Below are 23,550 nucleotides of genomic sequence, written 5' to 3' on the forward strand. Positions count from 1 at the left end.
CAGCTAATTTTACCATTGATGCGATTGGTCCGAGACACTTTGAACCACCACTTGGAAAAGCTAAAAGCTCACTTGGAAGCGACATCCAAAAATGTTTGAACAGTTGACAGGCATGGATTTTTTCGGATTTAAGAGTACACATTGCAATGTAAACGCGCTTACTACAATATCAGCTTTAACAATATATTGCATGTAACAATGAGAGGCCGCAGCAATGTTTTACTACAATGTTTTCATACTGCACCGTTGCTCATAACAGTTAAATATGGCTATTGGTTGTCTACGCCGTAAGGATAAAGGACGCAAAATCCTGGAAAAAATAGCGCTATTAGTAAATCACCCTTCTATATTGTGACGGTGTGGTTTGTACCGGTACGCCGAAGAGAAAATTATGCACATCTCTCATACTGTAGAAATTGAAGTTATGCGAAGCATCTTGCAGGTAGCTGGCTATAGCATCAACTCTGCAGCGGCGCACCTCAATCAACCCTTTTATTCACTCAATGACCTGAAGCAGACACACATTGTGGAATTCGAACATGCTGAGGGTCAGAAAGAATGTGGCCTTGCTATCTGCCTGATCAATGTGAACACATTCCCCTTCCTCTGCAACAAGCAGTACACCGTATATATATATATATATATATTGCTACATGCGTTTGATATTTGCATGTTTGAATGAGGCGCGTGGGCGCCATCACTCGAGAAAAGAGGATGAAGAACAAACTCGGCTCGCGCTGTGAATCTAACATATATATATATATATATATATATATATATATATATATATATATATATATATATATATATATATATATATATATATATATATATATATAAATTTACGCGAAGGACGTGTCATTAAGACGAGCAACTATTTACAGGTTACATTTATAGCAGCGGTTGCAGCGCTGACCGGTTCGATTCACAGCGCGAGCCGAGTTGGATATATATATATGCTCACTAGCATATAGTATATGCTCATGTTCGCGTTGCCTAGCTAGCCAGACAGTGTGTGTGTGTGCGCGCACACACACACATGCTCCTCTACGCCCTCCCATCACCTCTCCACCATGTGACCGCCTTCCCGCACTTCACACACTTCACACACATTTTTCGACTTTGAAACTCCTAATGCAACGTTTAAAAAATGCAAGCTGCCACCCCTCCGACGTGGATGGATGTTATGAGCGTCCCCTATGCACCACGAAGCTCTTGCTATTGTACTGCTTGAATTCCTACCTAGGTAAAAAAAAAGAAAAAAATAACCATGATGAATTTTCAGAACGAAATTTTCTGACCCCCTATTGTGAACTTTGTTTTTGTACGTCTCCGTTTTTTTTCGTTTTCCTACTTTTCTTCCAGCAATCTTCCAATCGCCTCTTACTAATCTCTATTGCTGACATGTTTACTTTCTCTACTGCTCTCGCTGAACCCAAAGGCTTCAAGGAGGCCAGTGGTGCCTTAATCGACCGCTGGGCAGATATCTTCACATTGCCATAAACCATGCTCATGCATATTTTGTTAGTCAGTGTGTCACTTTTTACGTCAGCACTGTCGACCAACGCCACCTAGAGGAAATTGTGTCGACTGTCAAGGAGTGGAAGGGAGATGGGAAAGAGACGCTCGATGTTGACGATAAGGCGAAAGGGTGCCGTGATGCGTGAACGGTACGCAGACTGGTTTGGCGGCTCGCCTTCTTTTTTCTTTTCGAAGATTTTGCCTTCTTCTTCCTTTCGGCGCAGACACTCGGTAGCAGCCACATTTAATTGTTATAGCCAATAATGTGGCATGGGAACATTGCAGTAAGTGGTTCGTTTTACCACAGAGCACACACAAAAGTTCACAGTGCTTCGGCTGCTCAGTGTTACATCCGAGTATTCTTAAAACTGGTAATGCTAGCCTATAAGTAGGCTCTATGTATTTCTTGCTGGATAATTAAGACGTTTCGATGGCTATTCCTTCTGTTTTTTTTTCGTGCTACCCGGTTATAACAATTATCTGTTATAACAATAAAATTTGCTTGGCATTTGAATGTTGTTATAAGTCGATTCACCTGCGTTGCCATGTTCTTAAATGTGAATTAGGATATGCACATGCACACGTCCATATGTGTTTTACGACATGAATGCCCAGACCAACCACGTGACAGCGAACTGGCTTCTTCAGTAGGTCATAGCAGGTGACATTCAACACCATAAGCAAGCTTTCCTGCCATAATTCCTGTGGGAAAGCTACACAAGCTTTGAGCTCACGAGGGCTTTTTCAGCAGCAGGCAAGGCAGTTCATGCAATCTGTGCAGTTGCAGCAGACAGGTCAAGTTGACAGGTGAGCAATGAGCCACCGCCATGGGCAATGCAGTGTGTTGCCTTGCATGGTGCCGAGAGGACACGGACAAGCGAACAACGCTGATAGAGCTTCAAACATCACCACTCAAGTGAGATAATGAAACATTTCTGTTGCATTATCTCACTTACAAGCTCCTGTGTCTGCCATTCTTTCCCGAAGTCAATAGAAAGAATTATTCTGTCTGTATTAGGCTCATCATTTCTCTCCTTGAGCACTCCTTCTGAACTAGTCGTGATGTGGCATTTCCATATTAAGCGCTTTTTGCATAAGACAAACCCAAAATTACAATTCGTTTTTCTTATGGACATTTTCCGTCTGTCCGTTGGCTGATTGACCTTAGGGTATAAGAGTGGAATTTGAAAAAAATTCAGGATCAAATAAATGTTGGTTTTATGCCCGAAACATATAGTGAGGTGTGAGGGACACCATGTTGAGCCATATTAAGTACACATTTTTTTCACAATCCATGCACATCAGAGAGGGACTGCAGTGGCTGAGATTAGGTACCACAACTTTACACTTCATGGTACAATTCCAAAAGCGCTGAGCCACTTCCAGGTGAAATTCTTAGGAATAGCCTTTAGTATAAATATTTAAAAGCAATCCTTCTGCACCTCAGCATCAATTTGAACCAATGGTGATTTGGCATTTTCAAGTTCCCGCTTTTTTCGTAAAATGAAAACACAAATCTTAATTCTGCGGTATTGCGTGCTAGAATTTCAACATGATTATGGGACACGCCTTAGTGGAGAGACTCCAGACTAAGTTACACCACCTGGGGGTGTTTCAACATGCACCTGAATTTAAGCACACAAGCCTTTTTGCATTTGGCCTCTATCAAAGTGCAGCCGTAGCCGGACAGAACGCCATAGCCTCTCAGCTATCAAACTGGTCGCATAAAAGCAAAGTTCTGTACCTCAAAAACCTAGAAAGCTACACTGCTGGCAAGCCTTTGGAGCATTCTTAATTTCCCTTGAAAGCTTTTCTATCAACCACCCTAGGTTTCGATTGCCAGGAAGTGAAAATGTCGCGACATCATCAGGCAGAAGGTGGTCTTGAGTGACCAGGACATCTTGACGTCTTGGCACTCACTCTAGCTCTCTTGATCGTCTGTTGCGCTACTACATTGAGCTGCGTTGCGAGTAGCAGCAATGCAGACAAGTGAAAGAGCCCGAGCGAGCGCCAAAAGGTTGCAACGTCCATCTCCCACGTCACCACCATGTGGTATGACGACATGTGCACTTCTTGGGAAACAAAATCTAAGCTCCTTCGCAGAAAAGATCATAGGGAATTAAGGATGCGCTAAGGTTTGCCAATAGTATCAAAATGAAGGTCCATGATCTTCATTTTATGCAACAAACGAAAAATAAAAAATGACATGTTAGTACTCCTTTAATGCGACATTGCCCTTTGTTCAGCACTTATGCAGTCACTGGCTATCAGAGCCATTGAACAGAACCACATAGGTCCAGACGCCACTCCCATGTCGGCCGTGGCAGATTATTAGTGGCTCTTCTTTAGCTCTACAGCACACGGCTGTTTGTTCTCACGGCCCCACAAAATGGCAGCACAGCTTTGAGAGATTGAACAATGAAGTTAGAGCACTTGCAATTTATTTTCTGAAACATGTCAAAACACCCTTTTGGTTCTGGCGGAGCGCAAAATCTTTGAATTCTGTCTAAGTGCAGCAGAATGTAGTAGGTTTAATCCTTTGGCTCAGTTTGGCGAATTTGGTGCAGCAATCACGTCACTGACACACATACAAATTATCATTAAGTTAATAAAAAGGGATAGGAAAGTCTCAGTTACAACCAGCAGCTTGTCTTCTAATTGCACTTTTGAAGAAACACAATATCTGAAGCATATGGGGCATCCATGCAGCTTTTATGTTGTTATTCACTAGCACCTATCAGACAACAAATATAACATTTAGAGACGTCTTAAGAATGCTACGTGCACTTTACCATGCACCACCACCCAGCACAACAAAGCAAGACCATGAATGAATTTACATACCTGTGTTTACTTCTTCCAAGTCCCGAACATAGAAGTTATTTGGATTTGTGAGTGCAGCCAGACATGCCTAAAATAAATGCGTGTTAAAAACTAAGCTTTTTCAATAATAACAACGATCGTAATCTTATTACAAGAAGTTTGTGCACAGATGTACTTGTCTTGTCTGCCAAAGCCTTGCAGAAAGTAATTGCTGGATCAACATAATTATCTCAAAATCTTATCACGAGCTACAACATGGAGCAAATGCAAAAAAATACGAATAGACAATATTATAGCAACAGTCACAGCTCATAAAGAAGGCCCATATGTATAGAGAAACTGAGGTCATAACACCTGTATTAAGTTTCCTTCAAAATAAACTGTTCTTCTGCAGTACAGAAGTGCGGAGGATGTTAAACAAATTAGTAACATCATGTTTATATAAACGTGGGTCACTGAAAATAAACTTGTTAATACTTAGCTCTCATCTGTCGTCTCTTCACGTTTTTTTCTGACCGTGTATGTTTTTTCTGCGCTGCGATTTGTCCTCATGTCAAACCAAGCCCAAATAGCCACAATTCTGTATGCAATGCATTCTTTGCCGTTTTCTATAATTTGTCAGCGAACTCTGCATTTATGGTGTTTACTGGTCCTGAACGGGTTCACAGAAATTGTTGTCGCTAAGGTATTAGGCCAGACTAGCTGAAAGAAATGCTTGTTAGGCTTAACTTCTTGTGAATTACCTTCCAACAATGGTGTTGTGTGAAGTTGTGAGAACTGATATATGCGCATAATGTGAAACGTAAAATTAAACAACGTTGTGTGCATAGAAGCTCTATTTAAACATTGTTAAGGAGATAGATGAACTTGAAATATAGTCTCAAATTTTTGGTATTTTGATAATCAGGAAACACGTTTTCCTAGTTTAAGTTATACTCCACACTGCAAAAATTACTATTTATAAAGGGAGGAGGCATGAGCCCTCTGAGGGCAACGAAGGGTCATTGTCAGAGAGCGCTTAGTTTCAGGATGGCGTCTTGATGTACAGGTCAGTTGGCAAGTGGTCTCTTGTGCTGAGAATAAGCCTGGACAGAAGAGGGGTTAATCAGACTCCCTACAACTATTTGAGCAAGCTACTTTAGCTCCCATATTTTGTGGCAAATAAAAGCAGTGTTACGGAATTCATTTGTGATATGTGACAATAATAAATACTATACCTAAAGGCGTGCACAGACACATGCAGGTACAGCGGTACACTGCTGTCATGTTCCCAGTTGTTTTCTCCTGGCTGCTGTGTTGCGTTTGCGTTGTCCTAGCGCAGAGCTCATAGAATCGAATGTATCATGTTTTCATTTGATAAGTCTGGTTTTTAATGACTGGCACAACTTATGCTGCATTTGATATGAACTGTTGATGTAAGGGTGCAAAAGAAATCTGCAATTTACTATGCAAACATGGTGTATAACCAGCAGCCTTAGCCATTACAGCAATTACCCAACCATCCATGGCATGACATCGTCCCATTTTCCAGCTAGTTGTCTTCATAGCCCACGCATGAAAAAAGTCAAAGACATGTGATTACTTCTCGCAAAAATGATGATCGTAGATTCACAACAATGGTAATCCTTATGCATGATATTGCTGTGTCTGTGTGTGCCAAGTAGCTGTAAATGCATGGCACAAATAAGGAACATATATAGATGACACTGTAAACACCCAAAGCAGCGGCCATGTGTATTTCGTTCTCCATGTCTTGTTCGCCGTAATGTTTACAACGGTATGGATTATCAACTTGCACAAGCTCATATCACGCTCTTGTGATCAGCGCCCTTTACAGTGGTTGCCACAAAGAGGTGCTTTTTATTCATGAAAAATTAAAGTAACTCCACTGAAGACTGAAGACATTCTGCCATGGTACGAGGCCTATTAAAGAGATGCAGATGGCAGCAATGAGCTTGAAGCACTGAACAAATGACACCTCAAGCTTTCAAGTCCAAGTGTTCCGAAATAGACTACGATAAAGTTAGTGACTTCAGTGTGTTCATCCATTTTGGTGGTTCCCTGACTAAGACTTTCCCAGCTCTCACGGTTTCTTCTTCTTCACAATCCCATTAAAATGTACGCTTCCACGGGTATTTCAAACCAGCTAAATAAATATTGCTGGTATTTTCTTCTTGCTTGTTACGGCCCCTTTTGGGAACTATTACAAATATCTATAATTGTGCTCCACAGCGTCTGCATACGACGGCAGCAGGTTTTTAGCACCACATGTGAAGGAATTCGCAGGCATTTTGTAGCATGAAGCACCGAGAGGATGGCGACGTTTTTATCTGCGTGTTTTTCACAGAAAGGTCTCCCGTGTGTTTAGTAAATCTGAAGGCGATTTTAGTACCGAGCAGGAATATATTCTGCCTTCAGATAAGCCAGCAAACATTATTGGGATGAGAGCACCCAAGAAGAAAGCGACAATTAGGACACAAGAGAAAACGGTTTCTGCACCAAAAACCCACGATGTGATGCTGGAAGGAAACTGTACACTGTGCAACAGACTTAGGAATAAAGAAAACTTGCTAAATGAATCATTTGCAAGGCATTTCTTGAATGCTCTTTCTAACCAAAAAAAAGGTGTATGGGTGAAATAATAACTGTGTAGCCACAAGTTTAGTTCATGCCCAATTGTAGATGTGAGGAATGGGCACTGGGGAAGTACAGCCATGTTTGCTCACTAAATCTTACAATAGCTTGTTTCCAGCACACCCTAGTGTTGGTTGACTGTCATTTCTAAACTGTTGCTCTGCTGGGGTTGCTATTTTCATATAGCTCACTCCTCTCCCGCGTTTAGGAGCAACTTTGGCTCCCTGCTGCAAGACAACTGGAGTACTTTCTCACAAGCCTTCATAGGCCTCCAAGGCCACCTTGCCGTAAAGGCACCTGTAATACTACTGCTACTACCTACAATAGCCGAGATACTTGCGTGCACAAAACCATCAGCCTAAGTTGAAGACAGTGATGAGAAACTGAGAGTGACCACAATTCAAACAGACAACAATGGCACAGTGTAGCACATGCATAGCTAGCAAATAAATTCTGCTGCTGGCAGGTCGAACACACTTCTCTCACATCATTGGCGTGTGTGCTGGCAACGATCTGCAAGATGTGCAACAATATCCGAAGTAAAAAAAGTCATCTGTGTACATCAAACGTGGAGCACGACGCTCGCTCCACCTCACTATTTTGTCCACCCCGTTCTGTCTTGTTTATACGAGTGATTATGACCTAACTTACTTGACTCTATCCTACATCTCATGCGCACTGTGTACATGGCGCAGCGATTGAATCGTGATACTCAGCGCGCATTTCTGCCCGTGCTGGTGACACCTAGCTCATGCATTATTGCCCAAAATGAAAGTGATTGCCTTTATGCTGCAGCGTGACTGCATTTAGGTCCCCAGTTATCACCTAGTGCTCAACGGTGGCACACAAAAAGCGCGCGTCGCCATGCACTCCAAGTATCGCTTATAGCTAGCTGAGCATTCTACATCACAAAGAGCAGAGGCAACAACGAATAAGCCTGGCGCAAGCCTTTCTAACTACTGCCTCGCCAATAGTTAGTTTTTCCTGCACTATCCGTACTTTGTATTACTTGCACATTTTTTTTAGTAGCATTATGTCATCTTTCCCCAAAACGTTATCCTAAAGAAACTTCCAAAATCTTTCAGTGCTTGCACTGTCAAATGCACCGTTAATATCAAACAATGCAAATTATGAATGTCTGTTCTTTCCACTTGCTATTTGTATGGACTGAATAACTACGAATAGGCCATCATTTATGTGCCAACCTTTGCTGCAACCTTTCTGTTGTTCTCCCAATATCTCATTCTGTTGTGCCCATGCTTGAATCTTCCATTTCATGGCCTGCATTGTCAAAATTATTCAATTTGTCTGTAGGATTTAACATCCGTTCCATCTTCTTTTCCTATGTAAATTACCGTACTGTACTTTGTCGCCAAACCTCGGGTGTTTCCAGATTCTAAGCTTTTTAGATTCAGTTCGTTAATTAGCGTCATGTGTAATACATCCACTCAGATTATTATGCATTATTGTTTCTTTCCCGTGCAGCTTGCCCTGCTGTTCAGGTTCTTCAGAACCAATTCTTCGAATTGGTGACTGCAATCAGCCTAACTTCGTTACCTCTCAAGGGTCGTTCTTTGACCGCTCTTGAATGAATCGATCACCTGTATTTACTATGATGTAATCTGGTGCGTGTTCACCCTCTAAATTCATTTTTTTTTTCGTCCTAAATGAAAGCCTGAACCTTGTCCCCACCCCAGAGCAGACAAATGCATTCCACATCATTTAACGATAACTCAAACTTGGCGCGAACGGTTCGATGCAGTTAGTTTATGAAGACAGTACCTGAAAAGAGTTCTCAAAATCATCCACGATGTCGTTGGACGAAGCCATCTCTGGACAGGCGCGGGCACCTCACGAGCACTTGGTGATTGAAATTCTGCAAAGTCGTGATTTAGTATTCTAGGGCTGCACTTGATTTACTGGCGGTTGCAACAAAGAGAGCAGAGGCACGTACTACGTACTGGTAGTACAGGATCAATCCCATAGGGAAAGAAATTCAGCAAGAGGGCACACTCGGTGAAAACTGGCAACTGAGAGGAAATGCTGAAGTGTACTAGCGGTGTGTTCCAATTCTGGCCAACATCGTAGACGGTCTACGCAGACAGCTAAGGTATGCTACCATATCTAAGGAGACAGCCGAGACAGCTTTGAGGATGGCCACAGAACACTTATAATGCATGGTTTCTAGGCCACATAATGGAACACGTTTCGATCTGTCTGCAAGACGTGATGATGATGCCTGTGGGCAAAGCCTTTTGAATCGGGAGATCAAGGGGGAGTCCCGGATCAGGCCACAATATAAATGGGAAAAGAAAAAGGAAAATGGAAGAATATGGAAGACGCGTCCAGTGTTGCCAAATATCGGCGAGCAGAAGTAGCTAGATGGCAACGTGAAGTAACTAGAAGTAGCTAAAAAATCCAGCAAGGTGCTAAAAGAACGAATTTTTTTCAAGTGCATTTTTAACATATTCTGGGTAGATAACACATTGATTGGCAGCTGTACTATCTGAGAAGATGAAACACAGCTCTCAAGTCATGCTTTCTTGCAGGCAACTACGGAGATTAGGTATGAATGAACAGAAAATGCGCTCCAGTTTTGATTCCAACAATTCAGAGCAGGTGTACCTTTCACACAGCGTCAAGGCTTGCGCGCTCACAAAAGACGAGTTGCGAATGCATCGCTGCTCTGTAAATATGTAAAAAAAAATGAACTACATATACTTTATGGCCTTACCCAAAGGCATACGAAATCGAAACTAAAATTCCTAGCAAAACGTGCAACTGTAAAAGGTTGAAAGAAATAGAAAATTGCCTCGTCGACACTGAGGACTTCTTTAACAAAATATTGGATTTTTGCCGCATATTCTGTAGCCCTACGCCAACCATTTCTATATTGTACCTTGTTGCCATGTTCGTCAACCCCATTTATTTACCCCGCAGTGGCACGGAGGACGGCCAGTAGCCGGAAGACATCATGGAGGAAGGAAAAAAACTTTGTGTTTTCCTTCCTCCACAGGAGACATATCGGGAGACGTCGTTTTCACAACTCATCTATAACTCGCCCAACTAGGGCGGGGCTTCTGCGCCGCCACCTTCAGTGACATCACATGTCACGTGCATGGCAGCTTTCTTTTTTTATGCGAAGCATATTACGAGAGCTCAACCCAGCTCCTCAGGCGCGGCGGTGTCGCCTTGAAACCACGTGACACCGTGACGTCACGACAGAGGAGAAGTGGCTTTGGCTCAACTCTTGCAAGATGGGCTGGGTGGGAATCGAACCAGGGTCTCCGGAGTGTGGGACGGAGACGCTACCACTGAGCCACGAGTACGATGCTTCAAAGCGGTACAAAAGCGCCTCTAGTGAATGCGGTGTTGCCTTAGAAACGAGCTGTTTCTAAGGCGTGCGTCTCTTGCTCAGGCGCACATTTCGTTGCCGCGCCGAACGCTGCTTTGCTCGACGCTCACCGCGTCCAATGCGGGGCGCGTAGTCGCTGCCCTGTAGCCCATTGTCTTACACCCCTTGGCGGGTCGACGGGAACGCTGTCGCGTTCCACTCTTGAAGGCGAAGCAGAGTAACGCATGAGTTGTTTCTTCGTCTAGCCGAACCAAATATAGCCAAGCAACAGCAGTTCACCAGGCTAAACAGTGGTTCAACAACTAAAATAAAGGCTAGTATGCTTCGCATCCTGGGCTTAACCTTACCTAAGCAACAGCCATTTTTTTTCATTTCCTTGGCTCAGGGCGAGTGTTTCCTGGGCGCGTACGTCTTGGCGCACAGGCTCCTCTGCTTTGCTCCACGTGCGATCTGTTTGTTTATTAGTGCAAATGGCATTGACCTCTCTACAATGAGAGATAGTGTTGATGCTCAGGGACCCATTCTTACAAGACACTCGCAGTACTTAAACATGACGATGACATCTGATCTGGTTGTTTAAAATCGAACGACGAGCTGAAATAGCCGGAACGATCACTGGCATTAGCCAACGCGTAACTGGCGGTTCGTTCGTCATGAATAATGTCGGGCGAGTGCACCAATCGGTAAAGGCTGTTCATTCTGTCAAGAGGCCACTTTCGGTCGTGGATTACCTCGATCCAGAGATAGAACTAAATTGGGACCTAGCTCATATTTTCAATCACATATTTGACTTTGTCCGTCCTTATCCTAAATATGATATGAACGTTTGATTCGGATTGAGCTCAATCGCTAATCGAAGTAGAGAAGCCGTGAGAAACCATGAAGCTCGTGAACGCTGTTGTGGCAGTTGAACGTTCGCACTAGTTGCGTGTGACTCGTTCTGCCTGCTTGTGTGGACGGCGCGAATAAATTTGGCACAGGTAGTGTAATACCCCTGTCAAGCGGGCAAGTTAAGTGCACTTACGGCGAGTGTACTCGGTTTTTAAGTGCACTTTCCCAAATCTTAACGTCGCAGTGGAGTGTACTCTCAGATGAGTGCACTCAAGTCGGAGTACGTTCACGGAACGCACTTTGCTGGCCGAGTACGTATCCTCGCCGCCAACGGTTTGAAGGAGTGCCTAGCCTCGCCGCCAACGCTTTCAAAGACGCAAAATGTAATGCATAGAAAAAGAACACAGAAGTTTATTTCACTTAGTGAACAGCTTTTAACAATATAATTTGTGTTTAGCGAGAAGCAAAACAGCACAATAAAGAAACGAATTTATCATGTACGGAACTAACGGCGCCAGAATGATGCGGCACTGCGGCGCTGCCATGTTCATTCAGTCCGTGTTTATTTTGGTGTGAAAGCGTGCTGACCATGCCGGTCGTGCTTTGAGCCGTGTGCGTGGCATTTTGCAGTGTAGCTAAATATCGAACTCGCCGTCTTTGCTCATACATACTCGCTCATATTCTGTTCTAGCAGGATCAACTGCCGCCCCGCCGCACGCCGCCATGTTGTTTTGGATTTGCTAGGCATTCGTCTTGGCCAGCATTGACTTGCAACAGATTTATAATAAAAACGTCTTCGTTTTTTGTTGAGACAAATAGATGAAGTTTGTTTTTATATATAATTCTACTTAAACAATTGCTTTCTAGCAGCTTTCTCTTGTTAATTTACATCTTTAAAAACGTGCTCTTAGTCTGTCGCCTCTTTTTTTTTTTTTTTTTTTTACTGGGAGTGCATTCTGTTTTCCCGTTAAGAAGCGCGTTGCCTAAAGTGTGACTCAAGGTCCCGAAGTGCACTCCCAGTTAAGTGCGCTTAACTTGCCCGCTTGACAGGGGTATAAGTATGCAGTTTTAGCACAGCATTTGTGGTCCGCTCTATTCAGACCGGCGTATCATAACAATTTGGACACAGCCGCTCTGCAGGACGCTACCGCGAATTATCACAGATGGGCGCACGTACGACGGTGCCCGCGTTCTAACAGCAGTCCTAACACTTTCGCAATTAATAAATTATGCACTTCATCATAATAAAATAATTGTAATAAAATAGTTGTAGTGGGTAATATGCATGTGGCACTGTGCGGACTGCCACCGCTGCGGCGCGAGACACGAGCGCGGGTTGTTGATGCGAAGCGCTAGGACTCGTGATCGAGAGCTACCTGCGATCCCTCGAACGAGCTACATAAACCCCATTTCATTTGGTGGAGCTGCGGGGTAACCTCGAAAACTGGAACTCCGAAGCCGGACGCTACCGACTGCTGCGACCATGCCTGACGAAACCACCCAGGAAGATGCACCACAGCCTCCGACGGTCATCGCTTCCGGTGCATTGCGCCAGCGTGATCCTGCCATCTTTAGCGGCACCGATGATCATGACGTGGAGGATTGGTTGTCCTCTTACGAAAGGGTGAGCCAGCATAACAAGTGGGACGACGTCACAAAGTTGCACAATGTGCTGTTTTACTTAACCGGCGTCGCGAACCTCTGGTTCCGAAACCACGAGCACGATTTCACAACGTGGAGACAAGACAAGACAAGACAAGACAAGTTCAAGACAAGTTTCACAGAAGTGTTCGGGCGCCCCGCTGTGCGCAAGCTTCGCGCAGAACAACGCTTACGGGGGCGCGCGCAACATCACGGTGAAACGTTCACAAGTTACATCGAAGATGTCATTGACCTGTGTGAGCGCGTGAATCCGTCAATGGCGGAACAGGACAAGATAAAACACATTATGAAAGGCATTGATGAGGACGCATTTCAAATGTTGCTAGCGAAGGATCCGCGTACCGTGGCCGAAGTTATCAACTTGTGCCAAAGTTTTGACGAGCTACGGAAACAACGCATCTTAGCTCGGCGCCCACCGCCTATGGAAGATTCGTTAGCAGCATTGGTTATTGGCGACAACCACACAACTTTGCTGACGCAAATAAAAGAATTTGTGCGCGAGGAGGTCGCGCGACAGCTCTCGATTTTGCTGACCACGGAGAAGCCTTCTCAATATTTGGCTCCAGCGATCCGACATGTAATTCAAGAGCAAGTGGCCGAAGCTCTTCCACCTCCGTGTCAGCCAGCTCCCGTGGCCGCGCCTCTGACGTATGCTGAAGCCGCTGCACGGGCGCCTCGTCTGCCGGGATTCTCTCCTCCGCCTTCAGCGCCTCTCCAGCCGGTGTTCTCTCATGCGCCCTCGCCTCGCCTGCAGGTCGCTCCCTTTTTCAGCGCACAGCAGCAAGGCACAAATCCTTGGCGTACTCATGACAACCGCCCAATATGCTATGCCTGCGGTACACCGGGACATGTAGCGCGCTTCTGCCGCCGGCGCTTGCCGGCCTTCGTGGGCACCGCGCGACCACCGAGCTCCGGCTTCCGACCATACCGTATGCCTCAGCGACCACCACCGGAAGTCTACGCTGCTGATGACATACCAGCACCGCAGTCACAGCTCTACAATACTCGTTGCTCACCTTCCCCTCGCCGGCGCTCACTCTCACCCATGCGTCGTAGGCCCAGTGCCAGTACTACTGAGGCGGAAAACTGATTTCCGCAGTTCCTGAGGCACGAACTGCGTCATCGTCGGAACATCAAAGTCCTCGTTTTTCCCCCGCTAACGTTATTGAAGTGTCTGTTGATGGCATCAAATGTCTTGCCCTCGTCGATACAGGTGCTGCTGTATCTGTGATTAGTGAGAAACTCTGCCGTGAATTACGGAAAGTGACCATGATGCCTTCGGTATTATTGCTTAGAACAGCCAGTGCACAGCAAGTTCAGCCAGTCGCTATGTGCACTGCCCGGGTGTTGATTCGCGACATTTTGTATCCGATTGATTTCTTTGTGCTAACTTGTTGCTCCCACGATGTGATTCTCGGTTGGGATTTTCTGTCGCGCCATCACGCCGTCATTGACTGTGCACGTGCTGAGGTTCAGTTCTCCGTGCTGTGCGATATGCCATCTCCCGACTTTCAAGTTCATGATGTTACCAGGATCTGTGTAGCTTCAGATACTGACCTTCCCCCTCACAGCGCGGTATTTGTCCCTCTTTCATGCGCATCGCTTGCCGAAGCGACGGTCATGTTTTCACCCGCTGCCGTCTTCATTCGCCGCCAGCCTATATTGTTGCCTTTCGCTCTCCTCACTGTTCACCATGGGGCTGCAGAAATACTGATTTCTAACCCAAATTCGTACACTTTGGCTTTGCACTGTGGCGAGACTATTGGTACCATCCAGACTGTGGACGCTGACGTTATTGTGCATTTCCCTGTTCCCGACGACGTGGATACTGCCAACGTAACAGCACTGGCACCCCATGTGCCATCTAACCGAGTACCACCGGATGTTTTTTGTCGCTCTATTGCCGATGACCTGGAGCCGACACAACGTGAGCGGCTTATTACTCTTTTAAATGATTTTCACGCCTCTTTTGACTGCAACCAAGCATCATTAGGCCGCACAAGTACTGTCTCTCACCACATTGATACGGGACACCACGCACCATTACGCCAGCGTCCGTACCGCGTGTCATCCTCCGAGCGTCGTGTCATCGCCGAGCAAGTTGAAGACATGCTTGAACGTGGTGTTATCAAGCCATCCTGCAGCCCTTGGTCATCTCCTGTAGTACTCATTAAGAAAAAAGATGGCTCGATTCGTTTCTGTGTGGACTATCGTCGCCTCAACAAGATTACACGAAAAGATGTCTATCCTCTACCGCGCATAGATGACGCCCTAGATTGTCTTCATGGTGCCGAATTCTTTTCTTCTTTGGACTTGCGATCGGGCTATTGGCAAGTGCCAGTGGATGAATCCGACCGCTCCAAGACAGCTTTTATTACGCCTGATGGCCTGTATGAGTTTACCGTAATGCCATTCGGCCTCTGCAATGCACCCGCGACATTCGAAAGGATGATGGACAATCTTCTACGAGGCCTCAAATGGAAGACGTGCTTGTGTTATTTAGACGACGTGGTAGTTTTCTCCCCTGATTTCACCACTCACCTCTCTCGTCTACGCGAAGTTCTTACTTGCCTTACCGCCGCCGGCCTTCAACTTAACTTGAAAAAGTGCCGCTTCGGAGCCCGCCAGCTGACCATACTTGGCCATGTCGTGTCCAAAGACGGCGTCCTTCCCGACCCTGACAAACTTCGTGCTGTCGCAGAATTTCCGCGGCCGACTACAGTGAAAGAGCTCCGCAGTTTCGTCGGTCTTTGCTCTTATTTTCGCCGCTTTGTGCGCAATTTTGCCTGCATCATCGCTCCCCTGACGAAGCTCCTGGCTGGCTCTGGTGCCCTTCGCGACTGGACTCCTGCGTGTGACCAAGCCTTCACCACTTTGCGTCGTCGGCTTACCTCACCGCCTGTTCTACGCCACTACGACCCGAGTGCACCGACTGAAGTTCATACCGACGCCAGCGGCGTTGGTCTTGGGGCCGTCCTTGCACAACGGAAGCCTGGCTTTCCAGAATATGTGGTTGCATATGCGAGTCGTGCTCTCACGAAGGCAGAATCCAATTATTCTGTCACGGAAAAAGAATGTTTAGCTATAGTATGGGCCTTAAACAAATTTCGTCCTTACTTGTTTGGCCGTCCGTTCGACGTTGTGACAGACCACCACGCGCTCTGCTGGCTTGCGTCACTGAAAGACCTGTCGGGGCGTCTTGGACGTTGGGCTCTTCGGATCCAAGAATTTGACATTCGCGTCATTTATCGATCCGGGCGCCAACATTCTGATGCAGATGGGCTCTCCCGTGCGCCCATGCGATCCGACGCAAGGCCACCTTCATCCATAGAGTGCCCGGTTGCTACGCTTGCTGTTACTGACATGCCGTCTGAACAGAGAAAAGATCCGTGGATTGTGTCTCTCATTGACATTCTTAGCAGTTCTTCAACGTCTACATGCCCTCGAGCCATTCGTCGCCAAGCCACCCACTTCGTGCTACGGGACGCCATCTTGTGCCGCCGAAACTATCAGCCCGACGGTCGCAAATGGCTACTAGTCATCCCTCGCCATTTGCGTTCCGACGTATGCACGTATTTCCATGCAGACCCACAACAAGCTCATGCTGGCGTCCTGAAAACCTACGAGGGGCTCCGCCAGCGGTACTACTGGCGCGGCATGTATTCTTATGTCCGCAAATACATTCGGTCATGTGCAGCCTGTCAGCGACGCAAGACATCTTCTCATACGACAGGCCCTCTGCAACCTTTACCGTGTCCTGCACGTCCTTTTGATCGGGTTGGCATCGACCTTTATGGGCCTCTTCCATGCAGTGCTACCGGAAATCGTTGGATAATTGTCGCAGTAGACCACCTGACAAGATATGCTGAAACTGCTGCACTTGCTTCGGCTACTGCTCGCGACGTCGCCGCATTCATCTTACGGCATTTCGTCTTACGGCACGGTGCACCGCGAGAACTGCTCAGTGACCGAGGCCGTGTCTTCTTGTCCGAAGTTATTAATGAGCTACTCGCCGCGTGCCGCACTATTCACCGCACCACTACGGCGTATCACCCACAAACTAACGGTCTAACGGAACGATTCAACCGCACCCTTGGGGACATGCTCACCATGTATGTTGCGTCGGATCATTCCAATTGGGACGATGTCCTCCCTTTTGTGACGTACGCATACAATACCGCCGTTCAGGCTACCACAGGCTTCTCACCATTTTTCCTTCTTTATGGGCGTGAACCATCCACTACCCTCGACACCGTACTACCATATCACCCGGATGCCTCTGAATTCACCCCTCTTTCCGAAGTTGCTCGCCATGCTGAAGAGTGCCGCCAACTGGCTCGCTCGTTCACGTCGGATACCCAAGGAATCCGCAAAGATCGCCACGACAACGATCAGCCCACACAGTCCTTCGCCGTGGACTCTCACGTCTGGCTTCGGCTGCCCTTCCAAGCTCCAGGCCTTAGCCCAAAGCTTGCCCCGAAATATCAAGGTCCGTACCGGATCGTCGCGTGTACTTCGCCTGTGAGTTATGTGGTCGAACCGGTGACGCCATCTTCGGACAAACGCCGCCGTGGCCGCGAGACTGTTCACGTCAGCCGCCTGAAGCCGTACCACGACCCCCTTATCGTATCATCGTCTTAGGTCGCCAGGATGGCTCCTCTTCGCCCCGGGGGTAGTTGTAGTGGGTAATATGCATGTGGCACTGTGCGGACTGCCACCGCTGAGGCGCGAGACACGAGCGCGGGTTGTTGATGCGAAGCGCTAGGACTCGTGATCGAGAGCTACCTGCGATCCCTCGAACGAGCTACATAAACCCCATTTCAGTAGCAATATTTTTGGATATAAAGAAGGCATTTGATACCGTTTCTCACTCCATACTACTGCAAAAACTTGAATGTTATGGTGGCACAAAGAACTCCCTAAAATTTTTTTCCAGCCATTTATCATCACGGAAACAAATGGTAGTAATGGGTGATTATTATTCTACATACAGCACAGTCACAAGCGGAGTCCCACAAGGTTCAGTGCTCGGTCCTGTGTTATTCTCCTTGTACATTAATGACCTCCCTAATGCTCTTCAGAACTCAAACGTTCTAATGTACGCAGATGACACAGCTTTATTATTCACAGGAGACACACTTTCTGCACTGCAAACGCACGTGACGTCCGAGTTATCAAACATTTCTTCATAGTTCTTAGAAAACAAATTGACTTTCAATAGCAATAAGACAAAATATGCAGTTTTTCGATCGAGGAGAAACAATGTTGACACCAGTCAAATAAATATCACGTTAAATAAAAGCCCCATCCAAGAAGTTGATTCGTTTAAATATCTCGCCGTGATATTTGACCAGCATAAACATTGGGAAGCACATATTCATAGTGTATGCAAGAAGGTCGCATATGGTTGTTACTCCCTAATTAAAGCGAAGCAATATTTCCCCCACGATGCACTCAAATCCCTTTACTATGCGTTTTGCCAAAGCCATATTAGTTATTGTTTAGAATCATGGGGCGTGACTTACATGACATACTTACAACCTTTACAAAAACTACAGAAAAGGGCCCTGAAAATAATTAGCCCTCCAAATTATGCCAGTGATACATTTAATGATGTTTTCGAAACACATGTGTTATCCGTTAATGCACTGTGTAATCAGAAGATCTCAATTTCAGTTAATTATATTTTATGCACTAACTTTCCTATTCCTCGAGACGTCTTTTCATTTCCAACTCGCAGTACAAGACATGCTTTAAAAGGTAACCTCAACTTACCAAAGCGTTACAATGTATACGGTGAAAGGTTAATTGAATTCATTGGTGCAAAAATCTGGAATATTTTACCCCTAGAAGTTAAAACAGCACGTAATTTCAAGCAATGTAGCAAATTCTTTTTTCTTGATAACCAGAATCTCTAACTTACTTTCATTGTGTACAAGTATTTTCGAAATGTTTCTTGTCTTTATAAGTCATGACATGTTCCGGAATATTGTGCTGTTCAAAACTGTGCCTGACCTGTCGTTTGTAATTTGTCACTGGACCGCAAACTAGCCTTCCCTGGCTATCGGTCCAGATATCTGTATAACCATGATTATGTAAAGAAAAATAAAGCACTTGCACTTGAAAAAAAAAAGTACTACTCGGTTTCAATCTCGTGTCCCCGAGGCAATGTGCAATTCTTAGCGAGACATGAACGCCATTGTGCTGTCACACAACATTCGCAAATTTTTGTGAGTTCCTACTCCCAACACAGACTCTGGCAATAATACTGTAGCGGCCAAAAAGGACGTTGAGCACATAGCAAAGAAGTTCTTCAGAAAATGTGTGTTAGACGAGTGAGCCTGCCGTTATTTTTAAAAATATTTTTGTGGGTGTATTACTACAATCACCCGTGTGACGGGGTAGTGGTCAAGTAGGAAAAGACGCATATTCCTGAGATAGTTTTCATTTGCACAGCCATTGGGTACAGCCAAATACTAGATCCCATTGCGCAAAGTAGGCATGGTGTCTACATTGCTTCATAATGAAGCCTGCATGGTCAGTTGAGGAACCAGGTTCATCTCTATGGAGTTAAGACTCTATGTAGCCCTTTCAAGTACAATAAATCCTTCATCTCCCCATTGAAAAAATTCACCGACGGTTACAATACTCCCTAATGAGATGTGCGTAGCTGTATCGCGAAAGGAAGCGCGTGGCTGCGGTTCACAGCAGCCACCACAGACAACCTCTACTCATGCAGTGCTTTGTTTCCAAACAGACGACGCACTGTACTCTGGTGCCGTATCGTGGCCATCGTAGCCATAAAGGCCCTCGTGCGCAGCACTACGCTTTTCTTCTCACGCTTTCGCTAGGCTTTCCTCCTCACACTCTCTTTGCTCTCGCCGCTTTTTTCATCCCCCGCTGCGCTACGCGTTCGCTCTCGTCTTCTGCTGTGCTCGTTCATTTGGTTACAAGGTAGGGCGCCGACGCTCGCCGCAGGAACGGACGCCCAAGAGCTGCGCTATAAAACTAAACCCACTTCGAGATTTTTAAGTGGCAGTTGCAGCATGCTTTACAAAAACATTCTTGCGCAGCAGTTTTTCAAAAAGGTGCAGTAATGGCTGCATTGCGGGCCTTTGAAGCTGTAAGATTATGCAACATGCTCAGCACTGCACATATTGGCTGTGGGTATAGAAGCGTTAGCTTACTCTGAGAACTGGATCCGTTTATGTATAATATGACAATTAATAGATGGCCAAGTTGGCGCAATTGCATATTGGAAACAAGCTCAAAGGAACATGTCAGACAAGACGATGTGCGTGATATGGGCGTAGATATACACGTACTGCAACTGGATGTGCATGCACCTTATACTGTAGGATGCTAGCCTCTGGCACTAAGATGCTCAGCCCACTTGCTCTGTTTATGTACCTAGCTGTAGCAACCACAGTTGTGTGCAGGCACAGTTAGCAGTCACCATCAAAAGTCACTTCATTCCGTTCTTGCAGGGACCTTGCTTAACTGCTATAAGGAGCTGGGCAATTCGTACGAGTTGCCTGTCTACTGTCTGAGTGCACCAGGCAACCCGGTGGAGGATGCAAGTGATGCTTAGTCACCATCGCAAGAGAGCGAGCCATGTGCAGGTCAGAAGATACTTTTCAAGTTGCGCCTCTCTACCTCAGGAAAGGACACCAAGATGGCTGTGCGCACAGCTGATACCATACAGGCTGCAAAGCAGAGCTTGGAGGACCTTGAGGGCATCCCAGCCAGCCACCAACGTTGGTTCTTTGGGGGCAAGCTGCTCTCAGATCTAACGCGTGTCGATGAAGCGAAGGTGATGATAGGCTTTGTTGCCCAGGTAGCTGTGGCCACTCCAAGTTAGTTGCCCCCTCCCCACTGCAGCCACTGTGCCCTGGAAGTTCCTGCTGGACAAGACTGATAGAGCACAGCATGCCAGCACATTGGTGCCTGTGGGCCCAATATCCAAGGTCGTGTGTTGCATCAGCACCACTGCCATGTGTGGAGAAGCCCAGTGTGTTTGAGCAAACTTGTGCTCCGAATGGATAAGCTAGCGATCAAAGATGGAAATGATTTTGCAAGTCACTGGAACCCCGCTACCCACAGTCCCATGAGTGGCGTACGCATGTCCCCAGCAACGACACCCTTTTAACACCCTTGCTCTCTATGAAAAGCGCCGTGAGATAAGTGTTGCAGAGGATTTTTGTGCGAAAGTCGCCGGCGGGACAGTTTTAGTCACTGACGTGGATTTAGGCGACATTCCCGGTTCTCGAGATACAAGTATGGACTGTCCATTCTCTCTGGAAGAGTTAAGGCCAAGATATAGTCCGGCGTTCTCGCGCGCCAGGCCGCGGCAGGCGAAGTCGGATACGCTGCGCTAGCGACGCCAGGGGTGCAAGAAATTTGCTTCCTCTAGAGTTCGGCGCGCGCGCGCAGCTCGAGGCTGGCGCCATCTGTGCGTCCGGGTGCGCAACTTCGCCGCGGCGAACAGCTGTTTACATGGCGCATGCGCGTCTTGCATATACCCTCGCCGTTCGGGTAGCGCGCGCTTCTCGTTCCGCGCGCTGTTTGTGCGCTAAAATGAAAACTTTTGCGGGATGGCGTTAACTTGTCCTGACAGCCAGAAAAACAATAACAAGGTTTTCCGTGCGAAAACCACTTTCTTTCTGACCTGGGGTTCTTTAACGTGTACCTAAGCCTAAGCAAACGGGTGTTTTAGAGCGCAGCTCTTTGGCGTCCGTTCCTGGGTTTCGCGTCGTCGTCGGCGTCGTCGTCGTCGTCGGCGTCGGCGTTGTCGGCGTTCTCGTCGGCCTCGTAACCAGCTCGCCTCCGCCGCCGCGCTCCGCCGCCGCGCATGCGCCGCTGCTCCGCCGCCGCGCATGCGCGCTGTCGGCTCTCCGGGCGAGGGAGGACGATGGAAGGGAGGAGGAGAGACTGTGGAGGAGGGCTGGCTACACAAATGGCTCTTTGGCGTCCGTTCCTGGGTTTCGCGTTGTCGTCGGCTTCGTAACCAGCTCCGCCCCCCTTTCATCCCCCCAGCGCTAGCAGCGACCGACTGATACCGCTTTCGTGAGTCCGCTACCGCACTCACGAAAGACGTCGTGCACTTCCTGCAACTCGCATTAACCGTCCATCGATCCACACCGATGTTAGTAGTGGGGGACTTTAATGTTGACATAAAGACAAACAGCAATTTCCTAACACTTATGCGGGAGAACATCCCGTTCCTCTCGCTCGTAACGCGTCCCACGGCTGTGACAACCTCGCGAGGCACTTGTATAGATCTCGTCTTTGAGAATCAAGCATTGGTGTACCAAGTCGAACATATATCAGTCTATTTCTCCGACCACAAAGCTTCCTTCATGACTGTCAAGAACTGTTAATGGAGTCTTTGTTAAAGGAATACGTGTGAAAAATAAAAAAAAAAATTCTGTGATAGCGCATACATGTGTTGCTCGATTTCTTTGCCTCAATCTATCGAAAAGGTGAAACAGCTTATTTGCTGCGCTCAAATTTCGCATTAGGAAGTAACGTAATCGTCGGTAATTTTTTCGCATTTCGCCCCCACCGAAATGCGGCCGCCATGCCTGACAGCCAGAACATCGCACTCATATTGCTAGTACTTCGGCTACGTCAAAAACGGAAGCGGACCATGTATGTACATGCGAAAGCTATTCGACAAGCGCCCTCAACTCGGCGACTACCACCAGCTAGTACAGGAGCTGCGAAATGCAGCTTACCTGTGGCGAGACCACACTGCTTTCGTATAGCTTCCAACGCGTGGTTCTTCCGCTCTGTGTCGCGGTGGTCCATGCGTTTCACATCATATACACATGGATGGTTGCTAATCGCTTCAAGCAGGCGTCCTCACTCGCGCTGTCATCACACACAGATGTTGAAAAAAACCACAGGCGCACTGTCAGGACGCGCATCGCAGGCCGCCATTCTGCCTTCTGCTCGCTGCCGCTACAGTGCGCAGTGCATTCTGGTCTAGCGTCAGCCGCGTGAAATAGAACACGCTCTATCTCCGCGCCGGCGGCGTTGAGTTCGCCAAGCGCGCCTGGGCACGCCGGCTACGCCGTGACGCCGAACTGTAGAGTGCGCGTTTTTCACCGACGTCGCTTAACCGCGACGCGCGTGGCCGCGCGCGCGCGTTACGCCGGACTATATCTTGCCCTTTAGGAGCTGCTATGGCGCTCTGTGGATGTTCGTCTTCACCAGGGTCCGATGGAATAACATATACTGCTTTGCGCCACCTACGTCGAGAAGCACGACGATAACTTTCAACCTTTTTAATAGTTCGTGGCAATATTGCGTCGTTCCACAGGAATGGAGATGTAGCCACCTGATACCGCCGCTAAAAGCAGGAAGGTCACTGCTAAAACTGGCATCATATTGCCCTATAACACTCGCCAGCTACGTCGGGAAGCTCATCGAACGTGTGATCCTCATGTGTCTCGAATGGTACATTGAACACCACAAAGTTTACCCTGACTCTATGGCGGATTTGGTGGAGACGAGCCGTATGTAAAAATACTGAAAGATATCTATAGCGGCTCCACAGCCACCGTAGTCCTCCATAAAGCAAGCAACAAAATCCCAATAAAGAAAGGCGTCAGGCAGGGAGATACGATCTCTCCAATGCTATTCACAGCATGTTTACAGGAGGTATTCAGAGACCTGGATTGGGAGAATTGGGGATAAAAGTTAATGCAGAGTACCTTAGT

The 23,550-nt window shown here is 46.9% G+C and overlaps 1 protein-coding gene across 3 annotated transcripts in view; it reads right to left on the minus strand.

The window, feature by feature from the left end:
- Nucleotides 1–23,550, minus strand: part of LOC139061251 (mediator of RNA polymerase II transcription subunit 28-like) — a 97,590-nt gene that overhangs the window by 4,598 nt on the left and 69,442 nt on the right. For 2 of the 3 annotated variants that reach the window (XM_070540959.1, XM_070540961.1), the window contains exons 2-3: nucleotides 8,761–8,854; nucleotides 4,366–4,432 (exon numbers count right to left, since the gene is read on the minus strand). In XM_070540959.1, the coding sequence (XP_070397060.1) occupies nucleotides 4,366–4,432; nucleotides 8,761–8,808 (115 nt within the window). In that variant the 5' untranslated portion in view covers nucleotides 8,809–8,854. Of the gene's footprint in view, nucleotides 1–4,365; nucleotides 4,433–8,760; nucleotides 8,855–8,932; nucleotides 9,059–23,550 lie in introns of those variants that run through there. The other variant, XM_070540960.1, reaches the window with a different exon arrangement.

The sequence above is a fragment of the Dermacentor albipictus genome, chromosome 6 (assembly GCF_038994185.2).
Source record: "Dermacentor albipictus isolate Rhodes 1998 colony chromosome 6, USDA_Dalb.pri_finalv2, whole genome shotgun sequence".
NCBI lineage: Eukaryota > Metazoa > Arthropoda > Arachnida > Ixodida > Ixodidae > Dermacentor > Dermacentor albipictus.